The 15,207-nt window shown below is 30.5% G+C and overlaps 1 protein-coding gene across 1 annotated transcript; it reads right to left on the bottom strand.

The window, feature by feature from the left end:
- Positions 1-2,061: 2,061 nt before the first annotated feature.
- On the bottom strand, positions 2,062-15,193 carry LOC134682908 (isocitrate dehydrogenase [NADP] cytoplasmic-like). Its single transcript, XM_063541820.1, has 12 exons — positions 15,160-15,193; positions 15,034-15,073; positions 12,839-12,945; positions 11,946-12,032; positions 10,951-11,111; positions 9,864-10,010; positions 9,529-9,596; positions 8,888-8,956; positions 8,314-8,465; positions 6,968-7,108; positions 6,097-6,259; positions 2,062-3,611 (listed from the first exon to the last, which is right to left on the bottom strand). Exons 1-12 carry the CDS (start codon positions 15,173-15,175, stop codon positions 3,530-3,532), a joined length of 1,233 nt encoding a protein of 410 aa, XP_063397890.1. The 5' UTR covers positions 15,176-15,193; the 3' UTR covers positions 2,062-3,529.
- Positions 15,194-15,207: the final 14 nt, after the last annotated feature.

Genomic DNA, 15,207 nt, shown 5'->3' with positions numbered 1-15,207 from the left:
AAGAATCAGTTGAAATCTTTCACAAAAACTAATCAAATCAATAGAAATAGACACTTAAGTGTTTAAAAGTGTCCAAAATCTTTGGTTAGATGAACCTGAAATTTGAGGCCAATATTAGCCCTTACCGGACCTTCTCCTTTGTTAATCCCATGTTCAAGTCGGAATAAATGAGGTTTGTTGCAAATTCATTATGACTTTATCACTGCATGTGAATATTAGAATAGTAATATATATGTCATGCTAAATACCACTAAACATAGTAAAGTAGAGGGGCATTATGTTTTCTGATCTGTGCGCCCGTTTGTGCATATGTTTGCTTTCTTTCCTGCTTCACGTTAAAGTTTTTGATCAAGGTAGTTTGAAGTTGAAGTCCGAACAACTTGAAACTTAGTACACATGTTTGCTTTAATATCTTTCTGATATTAATGCCAAATAAAAGTTTTTATCCCAATTTCATGGTCCACTGAACATAGAAACTGATAGTGCAAGTCGGGCATCCGTGTACTATGGACACATTATTATATAAGTAAGAGTCATATTTTTTTCATGTTAGAAACCTTAAGGGAGCTGGCTTCTCAGTTTCAAAGTAATTAACTTTTAAAAACACTAGCATATATTGATAGGGGATTAATAAAGGAATCAAAAGAGCAAAACAATTATATAGGTCACCGTGCTTGTTTTCGAGATATAAGCCATTGAAATTTTGGCGGGAAAATGTTCTCTCTTGACTTCACTTAGCTTTATCATTGACAAGTTTAAGTCCTCAAAAACCATTAAAAAGTAATTAAAATTTTATAAGACTTTAACAGACAGTTTATCATTATACATGTTAAAGAATTATAAAAAGAAAAATTTGTAAAACGCGGAACCCAGTGTCTCGCCTACTTTTGCTGTAAATCACAGGCTCAACAAAAATTAGGAAAAAAATCAATAAAAATATTCCTCTTGATACTATCTTTTGATTGTAAGAAGCTTCTGTCCAAGTTTGGTAAAAATCTAGGATAGTTAATGAATCTAATAAATGTTTTGAAAACTTTAACTGCAGACTGTATGAAGTATTAACTGGAAGAAAATCTAAGTCCATTTTAAAGTAAAATACAGAAAAAATGGAGTTATCTTTTTACAAAATTTACTTCTGGATACTATCTTATGATCATAAATAAGCTTCTGTCCAAGTTTGGTACAAACCAAGGATAGTTTAAGAAAGTTATTAAAATTCTAAAAACTTTAACCACAGAGTGAATGTAATGTTTCCCCACAGAAAAACTAAGTCCATTTAAAAGTAAATAAAGAAAAAATGGATTTTTTTTTTTACAAAATTTACTTCTGGATGCTATCTTATGATCATAAACAAGCTTCTGTCCAAGTTTTGTACAAACCAAGGATAGTTTAAGAAAGTTATTAAAATTCTAAAAACTTTAACCACAGAGTGAATGTAATGTTTCCCCTCAGAAAAAAACTAAGTCCATTTATAAGTAAAATACGGAAAAAATGGAATTTTATTTTTACAAAATTTACTTTGGATACTATCTTATGATCATAAACAAGCTTCTGTCCAAGTTTGGTACAAACCAAGGATAGTTTAAGAAAGTTATAAAAATTCTAAAAACTTTAACCACAGAGTGAATGAAATGTTTCCCCGCAGAAAAAACTAAGTCCATTTATAAGTAAAATACGGAAAAAATGGAATTTTATTTTTACAAAATTTACTTCTGGATACTATCTTATGATCATAAACAAGCTTCTGTCCAAGTTTGGTAGAAATCCAGTATAGTTTAGGAAAGTTATTAAAATTTCAAAAACTTTAACCACAGAGTGAATATTTGTGGACGCCGCCGACGACGACACCGACGACGACTGAAAGTAGGATCGCTTAGTCTCGCTTTTTCGACTAAAGTCGAAGGCTCGACAAAAATGGGGGTCCCCTGGCAAAATTTGTTAAGGCTTTCAAATGGATAAAACCAGAGGATTCCGAAAATCTTACCAAAATTCCAAAACCTGACAAGCAAGCTTCCTAAACTAGATCTGTGTCTTCATTATGAATAGAAAAATCAATGAAAATAGAATTAAACTTTTATTTTAAAATAATTTTTAGATCATCACAGTGTACTGAAAAGATTGCCTTGTAATAACTAATGAAAACATTCACACCATTAACAAATTCAAATAATACACAAAAACACCCATAAAAAAAACACAACACATGTTTACTGCTTATATCTTAAAAGCAATTTTTTATCATTTATTGCAGTATTTATCAATTAATTCATTTTAAACATGTAATAACAGAAAGCCTGAAGCTTGGATCATTCAAAATTAATTATTTAATGTCCTTCAATGAAAGAAAATAGTTTTAGTATGAAAATATTGTAGAATAAAAACGAAGTTGTAGCGTCTGTTTTACGTTCATAATTTGTTTTTGTAAACAGAATTCACACAATTAATATGAAAATATTACTAAGTTCATAAAAAATATTTTAACATAATTATTTTGTTCTGACATTAAGGATATGAAAAATGCCATACATATTTAAATCTGTGTTATCATTTAATAATTTTTAGAAAATAATCACATACACAAACAAATGCCATTTATACACAATCAATTTTGATTTACATAAATTTATCTTAAAAAGAACATGATTGCACAATTTCATCACATTATTCATTTATATATTATTAATCTGGTTAATACTGAAGAAGTAATTATAACAACAACATATTTTAAAAGCAAATTACAATATGCAATCCGATAAATTAAAATGACTAAATATTCTTACAAATTTAAATTTAAGTTAAGTAATATTAAAATATGTAAAGCTTGATTTAAAATCTGCCATTTAAAAGCTTTATGTATCAAACATATAAGAGTTTAAAAAAAAATTAAAACATCTAAATAATAAAGTAACTACCCAAAATAAATCACATGAATTTCCAGCATGTATACTTAAAAGTTAAAAAAAAATCTTAAAGAAAAGATAAATAGTATACAATCATTCTTAACAATCATAATATTTATACCACAACATAGATAATCATTTAAAATCAAGTCTATCAATAATAATGCTTATTAAATCACATTAACAGAAAGGTTTCTGTTTTAAACAGGTAACACACAAATCATATCTGCTATTTTTACTTGCAAAACACTTTAAAAATCATTAATATGTGTTTTCAACAACATGTATAGTACTAGAAAAACAGGCATACACTTTTATACATGATTATGCTATAAAATGAAATTGCATCCCAGAAACAATTTCAGATAGAAAAAAAAATCTGCCCTTTTATAAATAATAAAAAGCAAAAAATGTTTGAAAGGTTGATTACAGCTTTTCCATTAAAAGAAGAGGTCATGGCAAAATGCATGAATAGCTTTGTCAAATAAATACAGGAATGTGTTAGTTTTAAATATGTCTAATGAAGGTCAGTCTGACTACTTGGCCATTGGGCAGTGACAATGGTATGTTTTGAACACTTAGAATGATCACCCTTAAATTGTAAGTCCCTAAAGTTTGCTATCTTCTAGTCAACTCTGTAATCTTTTCTGTAAATCCTCTGCTACTGCGTCAATGAATTCAAAGGTGTTTAGGTAGTCTTTTCTTACCACACTGAAAAATAAATTACATGGTGATTGGTGAACAAGTGAAACTGCGAGCTACTACTCACTGATGATACCCCCGCCGCATGTGGACAATATAAATAGTGTAAAAATATGCAAGTGTTCGGTAAACAGGAAGTTGTCGAGTGATAAATCTGAAAACGCATCGCACGGTATAGCTGACTTATATAAATCCTGAAACCAAATTTCAGAAATCCTAGTATTGAAGTTCCTGAGAAAAATGTGATGAAAATTTTCAACTTGGCTATCATGTGTAAAATCATACAAGTGTTCAGTAAACAGGAAGTTGTCAAGTGATCAATCTGAAAACGCATCACACGGTAAAGATAAACCCTGAAACCTTATTTCAGAAATCCTTGTATTGTAGTGTCTGAGAAAAATGTGACGAAAAATATTCATGGGACGGACGGATTGACTGACGGAAGGACAGACAGAGGTAAAACAGTATACCCCCTCTTTTTTAAAGCGGGGGTATAATTATTACAGGTTATACAGAATTTCATTTTTTTATGATGTATTTGTGTTATATTTGATATTTCTTATAAGATTTGAATATCTATTAATACTTGAATAAGTTTGGTCAATTAGAATTTTTCACTTGGTTTACAATTCGATAAACCATGTTCCGAATCTACTTTTGTAACCTTCACTGATCTATTAATGCACAATACACATGCATGCAGGGATCTTGGGATTTTCAGCAAATTGACATTGAAAAACAAATTCATATCAGTTGTTTCTATTCTTATGAATGTGACCTACCGAATTAGACTATTTACCAGATTTGAAATCACATAAGCAACACGACGGGTGCCACATGTGGAGCAGGATCTGCTTACCCTTTCGGAGCACCTGAGATCACCCCTAGTTTTTGGTGGGGTTCGTGTTGTTTATTCTTTAGTTTTCTATGTTGTGTCGTGTGTACTATTGTTTTTCTGTTTGTCTTTTTCATTTTTAGCCTTGGCGTTGTCAGTTTGTTTAAGATTTATGAGTTTGACTGTCCCTTTAGTATCTTTCATCCCTCTTTTATGAATATAGAACAAAAAAGCAATAATGCATGACAGCTTTGAAAATGTATAAAATTACAATGATTTTAAAAAAATCTGTGAAATTTCATGAATGATTTGGATAAGTTATGTCACTCAAAACCAAACGTCATACATGTATGAATGAAAACATTCAAACAAAAGACTATTTCATTACTTGTAAGCTTCAAATTCTGATATCTCATTAAAATGATGTTTGGAGGTAGTTACTACTTTATTTTAGATTTGGTTGCATTGCTCCCACATTCATGGGTTTTAGATAGTCAATATGGCGGCCATAACTCATAAGTTAGGACATGTCACTCGTGCATTTGAATATAATCATAGTAGCCAGTAAATAACAACATGTGAATAAATAGTCGCAAATATTTGGCTAAAGAATTATATGGATTAAACACATTAGGTTATTGATGTGTAAACTGTGGCTCTTACTCACAAACTTAACTTGAATGCCCAAAAAGTCCTTTGGACTTTTATAGTTTGTGAGTTAATCGCCCCATTTTACACACCAATAACTTCTAGCAAAACTGTGTTTAATTCTATAATATTTCATGTTATATTTATGTGTTGTGTTCAATTGTATTTTTTTAAGTTATGTTTAATTAAAACACTTCAATGCCCTCTCCTCAGAGCAATAGAGTTATAAGAAAAGTTTTGTAACTGTGTGCATGTTTGTTACATAAATAAAAGTAGACAAGGGAGAATATATCAGAAGAAACAAAGCTTACAAACACTGAACACAAATTTTAATGACTTTTTAAACGTAAAATAAAAGCTTCCCAAAAACTATGGACAGTTGCCTCATTATACAAATTAGGGAGATTTTTTTCTGAAACAGCAGCAAATAGGTTAATTCAAATACATTCTATATGTATCAAGTGAGTGGTCTATAATAGTTCAGTTATTGTTGTTTGTTCATGTCTATCATATTTGTTTTTTCGTGAAATTAATTTGTTATAAATTAGGCTGTTAGTTTTCTTGTAAAAATTGTTTCAATTTTTTTTTGTCAGAGATTTTAATGGTTGACTTAAAGTAATGTGATTTTTTCATATTATTGAAGGCTGTACAGTTTAGTATAATTGTTTACATCCACTTCATTTGAACTCTGGTGGGTGATGTGGGTAGTGAGCGTATTGGCATTCAAACCACATCTCCCTATTTATAAATAGTACAATCCACAGATAAAAGATACTGTGAATTCATTTGTTTTCATGGGTATCAATTTTCTTGGATTGAGGAAAACTTGCAAATTCGTGGATATTTGATTCATGGTTTTGTCAATCTTTGGACACAAATCCATAGAAAAATTTGTAATTCGTGGTTCACTTATACCCATGAAACCCAAGAAAATTGGTATCAAATGAATAATAATAAATCCACAGTAACTACTTTATACCTGTTTATTTGAAATTTTCCTAGTGAATTTACCTGTCCATTCCTTTGATACAGATAGCTAAATCTTTTGTCATCTTTCCAGCCTCTATAACACCAACACAGGCTGCTTCTAAACTTTCAACAAATTTCTTCAGCTCAGAATTCTCATCTATTTTAGCTCTATGTGCTAATCCTCTTGTCCATGCAAATATGGATGCTAGAATAAAAAAAAAAAAAATTCTTTGCATCTTTTTAATTTCTTTACATTGAGGTGTCACAATTAAAATATTTTGGTTTTCCCAAACCCTACCCAAAGGTTGACACAGTGGGTAGGTAGGTAGGCATTTTATTTTTATAAAAAAAAAGAAATTGAAGAATCGTGTGTTTATTAGTCTTCATGCCTATCTGATTAAAAAAAACTTCTTTAAATCAGGACAATAAAATTTTGAGTAGGCAGCTTTTTTCTGGGTAGGTAGGGTTTAGGCAAACAAACCTATTCTTTTTTATGGCCTAATTTAGAGTTATTCTTTACTCTTGTTACCTTGAAAGGTTTCCAAATGTGTGTAGTTTGACTCAAAATACAAATACCCAGTTTTAAACACTACAAGGGACATAACTTTTACTTAACTTATTGAAAGAAAAACTGAAATTGTTCCAATATTCCTATCAAAATTAAAATTGAGAATGGAAATGGGGAATATGTCCAAGAGTTAACGACCCAAACAAAGAGTAGATAACAGCGTGAGGCCAAAGTGGGTCTTCAACACAGTGAGAAAATTCTGCACATAATGTTAATTTTAAAAGTTTTAATTTGGTGTATTATAACATGTAAAATGCATAAAATATCTTATCTTTAAATACTTTTAATTTTTATAAAAGATCATAGCAAGAATCATGATTTATTTTTAAACATTTGAGATCTTACCAACAGAGTTAGTTGATGTCTCTTTGTTCTGTTGATGGAATCTGTAATGTCTAGTGACAGTCCCATGGGCAGCTTCTGATTCAATAGATTTACCATCAGGGCAGATCAATACACTGGTCATCATTCCAAGGGATCCAAAGCCTGAAAATAAATAAATAGGTTGTAAATTAATAGGTTTTTAACAGTTCACAACTATATTTGCCATATTGCTATCAATTATTTATAGACTTTTCATGTAATTGTTAGTGTTGTTGAATTTGATCAATAATAAAAACTTTCTAGCTTTGAAATCTATAAAGAATTGAAAACTAACAAGGATTGTTTGTAAATATACTGTAGAGAATTGCTAATACGGCCAACCAATACCTTTTTTGATGTTGATTTAATTATTGTACTCTAGATCTATCACCAAAATTTTAACTGAACATCAAATTGAATGAATGTGCATTCCTCTACGATTTTTTATGAAATATGTAAGAAAAAAATCCTTCATGTCATGCTCTATGCTCATTTTAACATGGGTAGGCATTATATTTATCGATATTTTACACTGAGCGTTAGCGAGGTGTAAAATGTGGTCAAATATAATGCCTACCCATGTTAAAATAAGCATAGAGCATAACACGAAGAAATTATTTCAATTCTAATAGGACAAATACAGTAATTTTGTAGGTCGAAGCGTACGAAAATACCGTAAAAATGTTTGGCTTTTCCTGTTTCCTCCCCGAGGAGTCTGTGCATTACATTTCATCATGTTCATATTTGATAAGTTTAAAAATACGAGAAGGGTAAATATATGTTGTTTTATAAAAATATATAATAAAATTTTATGCTAGCTGCTTTATAGATGTATACATTTTAAAGGACAACGATGTAAATAACATTAATGTACACAGTAAGTTCGTGTGCATGTGTCAAACATATTTTTTATGCTCATTAGAACACGTCTTTGTTTACAAAGTGTAATAAGGACGTCATATTAGAATTCAATTTATAGTAAATGTGACATCTTGAATATGTTTACAGTTATGACCTTTTATTTGCATATCAAGGTTTTTAAAGCACCGTTTGGCACAAATACATACATTAAGGAGCTACCTGTATTGTAATTGATTTTAATGAAACTGACAGAAAACAATGTCAAATCAAACATTTAAAATCTGCCATTATACGTCCACTGCATTTTTGTGTACATTTTCATAGCATCTTTTGATTATTGATGCCATGGAAATAGGTAATATTATCCAATCAAAACGATTGTTACAAGAAATGTTTCATGCATTATAATGATTCTTAACTTTATATTATTGTGTTTCTTGTGAAAACAGAACAAGAATAGAACCTACCTTGAGCTACAGAATCTGATTGAACGTCACCATCATAATTTTTACAGGCCCAAACAAAGCCTCCTTCTGATTTCATGGCATAAGCTACCATATCATCAATAAGTCTGTGTTCATACCATATTTTCTTATCTTCAAACTTTTTCTTATACTGACTGTCAAGATAAAATATAACACAATTATGAATAATTTTTCTTTTAGACTAGGAATAGTAAAATACTGAAAGAACATGAATAATTCCCACTTGTAAAAGATTTGTTTTGCATAAACATGATATTTGTTCTTGGATATACATGAAATCAGTATTGTCTCGAAATATAGCTCCTTCTAAAGAATTATTTATTTTTCAATATAAAATCTTCAAAATGTTCAAACATTTAAAGAAAATTTTCAACTATGTTAATTTTGCAATGCATAAGTACATGTACATGAAGAAGGATATTTGTCAAGGCAAATATATTTTTTTCTTTTTTAACCAACATAAAAAAAATCTTTTTGCCTCTGCAGCAATGCTAAGGGAGACAATTGCATAATTGACTTTAATAGGGGTTGTCATGAAATGAATATATTTACTCACCTGTCATAAATTTCCTGGAATATATCTTTAAATCTTCCATCGTATTTCTTCAAGATAGTATTCTTTGTACTAAAGTAATAAAATGAAGAACATATTAGTGAGAGCATTATACATCAGCATAAAATATTACTTGATCAAAATAATGTTTGATAAGAATCTGGCTATTCTTGTAATGTTTGGTCATATAGATCCTGTGAGACTTATTCATGTTATTCAGGTGTTAATACTGATTTTTTTTTGCTTTCAAAAGTTTGGGTTTACGAGTTTCAGATGAAGTTCAATCTAGAAAAGATTAGGATGAACAAAGTTTCAAAAATTTAACTGCAGGAATATATATGGGAACACCATGTATTTTTCATGTAGTTATTATTGTAAAGAAGAAAAAAGTTCTTGCAATCAAAACTATGAACACATTTTTTTACATTTCAAAATCTTTGAGATGAACTTTGTTCATCATTTTAATTTACTCTAGATGTATTCTCTTAATTTACTGAATACATATGTACATTGAATTTTATATTTATTGGTGCATTATTGTGTTCAATAACTGTACTTCTGTTCTTCTCCAATAAGATGCATACGATTATAAAAAAAAAATGCTTTAATTTTTTTTCATAAAATAAACTAATTATATACTTTACCTTAGATACAATGGCCATTCTTTCTGTAAGGCAAATGTGAAGGAACAATGGGCAAAGTCTGTTATACTCTGGAAAAAACAAATCAAAACTTGATTATTTGATACACTCAAGCTAAAATATAATGTACATGTGTACTCTCATCTGTTTAAAAAGCAAAGCACAATCTACATCAATTTTTAATAATTTTTGATAATTTTCATCCTCCATTTTTCTTTTTCGTGACTGGGTGTAAATGATTAACCAAATATGTATACTCCACAGATATAAGAAACAATTATCAACATTGTCTAATGCTATTGCTGTATGCCATAATGACCTTGTGTACAGTTTCTTACCTTATCTGTGTTATACATTCCCATAGCAACTCCTCCTCCATCTTGGAAATCAAAAACAGTGTATTTCATTTCTTCGCCACCATTAGATGGTGTGAACTTCATCTCTAATTTACCAGCACCTGGTACAACAAAATCTGTGGCTTTATACTGAATACAGAAAAGACATCATCATCATCATCAGTTAAACCTAACCACATTGTTTATGTGCCTCTTTAAAGTCAGGAGCCTGTAATTCAGTGATAGTCGTTTCTTGCTGTTTATCATACGGTATATGTTTTTCGTTTTAATATTTATAATTTGTACATAAAATGGGACGTTGGTTTTCTAGTTCAAATTGGTTTAACATGTCATTTCAGGGCGTTTTATAGCTGATAACAATATGGGTTTAACTCATTGTTGAAATCCTTACTGAAAACATATATATTGGTTAATTTCTGTCATTTGGTCTCTTGTGGAGAGTTGTCTCATTTGCAATCTTATTTCTTTTTATTTTTATATGATTAATTTATTAGTTGTTTTATAGACTTTGCACACTGTTTTTTACTATAATCTCATACTCTGTGGTTACAACACTGTCCCAGGTAAGGGAAAGGTTGAGCGCTCACGAACATTTTCATTCTGTTAAATTCTTATATGTGCCTGTTCCAAGTCAGGAGTGATTAGAGTTTGTTGGTGTCTTCCAAAATTTTTTTCTTTTATTGTTTTGTCATAAAACTGTCTTTTTGTTTAAATTGTTTCACATTGTCATATCAGCGCCTTTAATAGCAGACAATGAAGTATGGCTTTTGCTCATTGTAGTTTTTTGTCAGGCGTTAAGTGGCCTTAGGTTGCTATAATTCACTTCAATTTGACTTTGGTTGATTGTTGTTTCATTGGCAATCAGACATCATTTCTTTAATGTATATATGTAGACATCATTATTCCTCAGAACATGCAGGAAATGTTACATAAATCTTTATAACATAATCTCATATTTTTTTAGTTTCAAATGGCTGGTATTGGAGCTTTTGTATAAATTTGCCTATGAAAATATTCACAAACTGAATATTCTTTTTATGAAATTTTAAAACTAGATATCGTAGATTACCTGATCTCCATAAGCATGACGTCCTATAACAATACTTTTCTTCCAACCTGGAACCAGTCTGGGTATGTTTTTACAAATGATAGCCTCACGAAATACAGTACCTCCAAGAATATTACGTATTGTGCCATTTGGAGATTTCCACATCTTCTTCAATTTAAACTCTGAAAAAAAATTAAGTTACATTAACTTATATTAATAAATTTATGTAGATTATGAGAGTAGATATGCATTATTTTTTCAAATCACCAGAATCAATAGAAAACAACTAAAAAATAAATGGAGAATGTGTCCCCATGGAAACAGATGACTGATGATGCCCCCGCTTGCATTACACAACATTTTAAACAGACATAACTCAAGAACCATAAAAGTGACGTAACCCAAAAATTGAGGTACTTGATCTGAGTTTAGTGGTATTAAGCCTGTATATATTGCATAACTTTTGGTTGAGGCAAACACACGTTAGAAAACGGAAGCCAATTTTGGAATCTACAGACGGACAAGGGTAAACCTTAACATGCTTAATGCCCCCTCTGCTACAGAGGTTAGCCTTGGTTTTGGTAATTCATTATGCTCATTCATCAAACAAAACACACAAATATTGTTGAAGTAAACATCTAACAAGGACAAACAAGAACTAGTCCGTAGTAAAAGGATGCTTTACTCTCACTATTGTTTTCTATGCTCAGTGAACCATAAAATGATAAAATTGGGGTCAAAATTCTAATTTGGCATTTAAATTAGAAATATCATGATCATAGGTAACATGTGCACTAACTAAGTTTCAAGTCGATTGGACTTAAACTTCATTAAAATCTACCTCAACCAAAACAAATAAGCTAAAGGGGGACAGACAGACGGACAGACACAGACAGTAAAGATCAATAACTTCCTTAAGTTGGGCATAAAAACATAAAATGAAAGAGTTTGAACATGAAATTTCTTGTAATTGATAACTACTAACAATGACTAACTAGTCTAAATCAATGCCTTACCCTCCACTCTTTTCTCATCAGGTGTAATGGTTGCACACTTAATTCCTACATTGTATTTCTGTATAGCATGAGCAGCATCAATGGTCACTGTAAACAAAAAAAATTATAAGTGAAACATACTCGTAAGTCTGACTCCATTGTACAATGGCTTTTAATTTTTACTGCATTGATGCAATTAAATAAAAGTCACAACAGATAGGTACTAAAATATGAAAATAAAGATATATATACATGATATATATAAAGTGCCTATAAAATCAACCTAACGATGTTAGAGTAGATTTGATTCGTAACTTCCTCCCCGGCGCCGGGGCTGGAACCTGTACATATATATATATATATATATATATATATTACACTAAAATATTGACACCTCATGTTTGTGGCATGACATCAAGGCCACTTGTGAGTTTGTTGTTTTCTGTTTAGTATTAAATTTATATTAACATGATTAAGATCCATTTTGTTACATCTTGTGATCAATTTTATTTGGCAATCGCCAATGGCGGTCAGCAGTTACTAATTAACCCATTCAAATGCATTGATCTTCCAAAAAGGGAGTTCCAACCCTGGAACCCCCCTGGATCCACACCTGGTATTACAAATGTAAGCAACAAGACTCAAACAGCTTTAAATGAATAAAATACAATCCCTGCCTGAAATAACAATTATAATTACATTGTGTACACAATCACTGTGACATCAAAGACTTATCTTTCAAACCAACCACTCATAATACACTTCTTCCTAAATTAAACTGTTGACTAGTCTTCACATATTTTATGTATATATATATTGAAATATTATGTACCAGAGTTTTTGTCACTTAAATTTTCTGCAGCAAAAAGAGAAACATTTGTCAGATAGAACTTTGTACAAGTGAAGAAATGTACCTTGATCATCCGTTGCATCTCTGTTCTGTATACTTAGGTCATATTCATGTAGTTCAAGGTCAACAAATGGTAGGACCAATTTCTCTTTAATCAAGTCCCAGATGATGCTACAAATTTAAGGAAAAAACTAAATAATGAAGATATTGCATGTACATTTATCCAACACAATCATAGGTTTGAATGTTGTTTTCATTTTAGACTTGTGTAGATAATAAGGTTGTTAGTTTTCTCGTTTGAATTGTTTTACATTGTCTTATTGGGGCCTTTTATAGCTGACTATGCGGTATGAGCTTAGCTCATTGTTGAAGGTGTACAGTGACCTATAGTTGTTGATTTGTGTGTCATTTTGGTCTCTTGTGGACAGTTGTCTCATCAATTGGCAATCATACCACATCTTGACTTCTTTTTTATATATATAAAATAGGCAGACATACAATGTACATGAAAATATGAAATCAGTTTTACAGCTTTTGTCTACTGTAACAGACATACTTATAATATAATCATGATAATTGTTTTTATGACTGCATCCCACCTTAACTTGTGAGATCCTCTACGATAGAAAATTCACCTCATCATTGTACTAATGATTACATGCCGTGCACTGATTTTACTATGTAAATGCCGCCTCTACGTAGGATCTAATTTCTATTTACAGTGAACAAGGAATCCTTGCAGTGACTAACATACAAAAATATAAATTTCAATGTAATTTCTTTTTCTTCTGTCTTTTTTCTATACATTTTGGTTCAAACTATACACATTGTAGAATTTATTCAAATGTTAAGATGTTTATTGAGAACAGATTGGAATTTGTTCTTGGAAACTGTCCAGAGTATACTGATTAGGAATCCATGATGCCTATAACATAATCAGCCTCACAAAATCGGACCATACAAAATTTGGACTACTAGCAGAATATGTTAAGTATGATGCTTGATGTTGTTTTCTTTATTTCGAAAATCAATTTATGCCATGTGTATTGTTGACACCTTTTTAATCACCTTAATTGAAACTAACAACTGGCACATGCACTGTTGATATCCATTTAATCACCCAAGTGATAACAAAACTGCTGTTTTTCTTTATTTTCAAGTCTTATGTAATGAATTCAATCAGAAATCAATATATTTTTATTGAACTGACCAGGCTACATATTTATTTTTATGCTAATCTATCTATGAAGCAAAATGGAATTGGTACCAACATATAATGCACAACTTCAATATGAACACGCACACAAGACAATTATTCTTGAAAACATCTTTTGCCAATAAACATAATAAAAGAGAAAATCACAATAATATTTCAAGTAGTAGTAATTATCCTCATTCAAAAATATCACATTCCACACGTTAATATTATGATGTAAAATATTTATCCTATTCTCTTAAATTTGTATGTATGTTTAATTTATATAAAGTATTTTTTTTAAAGTAAAAAAAAGTCCATTGGCATCACAATTTTCTATAAACATGATAAATGGTAGTCTGAGTTTGTTCAATATATTTCTGCATACAAATAATGGTAGGCTGAGTATTTTATAGTCTTATTTTGTTTTAGTCTGAGTCTTCTAGCAGCGCTAACTAGTTTTATCTCTAATTTGTGCAATTTTCCTTTGATCTTTTTTTTAGATAATTTTTCATATATATATCATGCTACTCGCTTGAGATGGAAAATTATTGCAAGAAACTAAGCAGGCATGTGGCATTGCTTACGAAATTGACATGAAATGGAAAACAAAACATCGTCATAAGTAAAATAGCAATAAACAGATTATCATTGGTTATCTTAACTCCATTGCCTATGTCATCCCAGCTCGAGCGAAAAAATCGATCTCGTTGAGACGATCAATGATAATCTATAAGTACATGTACATTGATGATTGAGCTGCAGCTACTTGAAGAATTTGTCCCAATTTAAGACTAGAAAAATAGTGAACATAAAAAGTCTGAAAATGCCAGCATTTTTTTTTTTGGGGGGGGGGGGGGGGGGGGTCGCTTTTTATGGAAAAAGCCCAAATCAGTTATAGTGTAACTTTATTTTTAAAATCAAAATCAGTTTTTTTTTAAGTCTGGGCACTGGGAAAATGCCAGCACCGTTATTGAAATTTTCCTCAAGTTAAAGCAGTGTCCTATATAATAAACCCTAACAGATTGTTTCGTTATGTCAGCTGATATGTGTATCCTACTCACCGCGTCATCTCATCTCCATTCATTTCGACCACTGGACCTCCTGTAAAATAAAATGCAGATATGAAGCATCTTCATAAAAATAAATGAGCAAATTCACTTTTTTTCATAATTTTTTTGCCATTTTACCTTTAATTTTTCCCATTTTCTGAAATATGTAATGTAACTACCTCGAGG

This window comes from Mytilus trossulus, chromosome 9, assembly GCF_036588685.1.
Source record: "Mytilus trossulus isolate FHL-02 chromosome 9, PNRI_Mtr1.1.1.hap1, whole genome shotgun sequence".
Taxonomy (NCBI): Eukaryota; Metazoa; Mollusca; class Bivalvia; order Mytilida; family Mytilidae; genus Mytilus; species Mytilus trossulus.
Note: the sequence above shows the minus strand (reverse complement) of the source record. Positions and strands in the feature narration are given on the sequence as shown.

Excerpts from the sequence above, each read along its gene's own strand:
- LOC134682908 (XM_063541820.1), bottom strand. Across the intron at positions 12,033-12,838 it reads AGATGCAACGGATGATCAAG|TGACCATTGATGCTGCTCAT; the intron begins GTACATTTCTTC and ends TTTTGTTTACAG. Across the intron at positions 8,957-9,528 it reads GAATGGCCATTGTATCTAAG|TACAAAGAATACTATCTTGA; the intron begins GTAAAGTATATA and ends TTATTACTTTAG.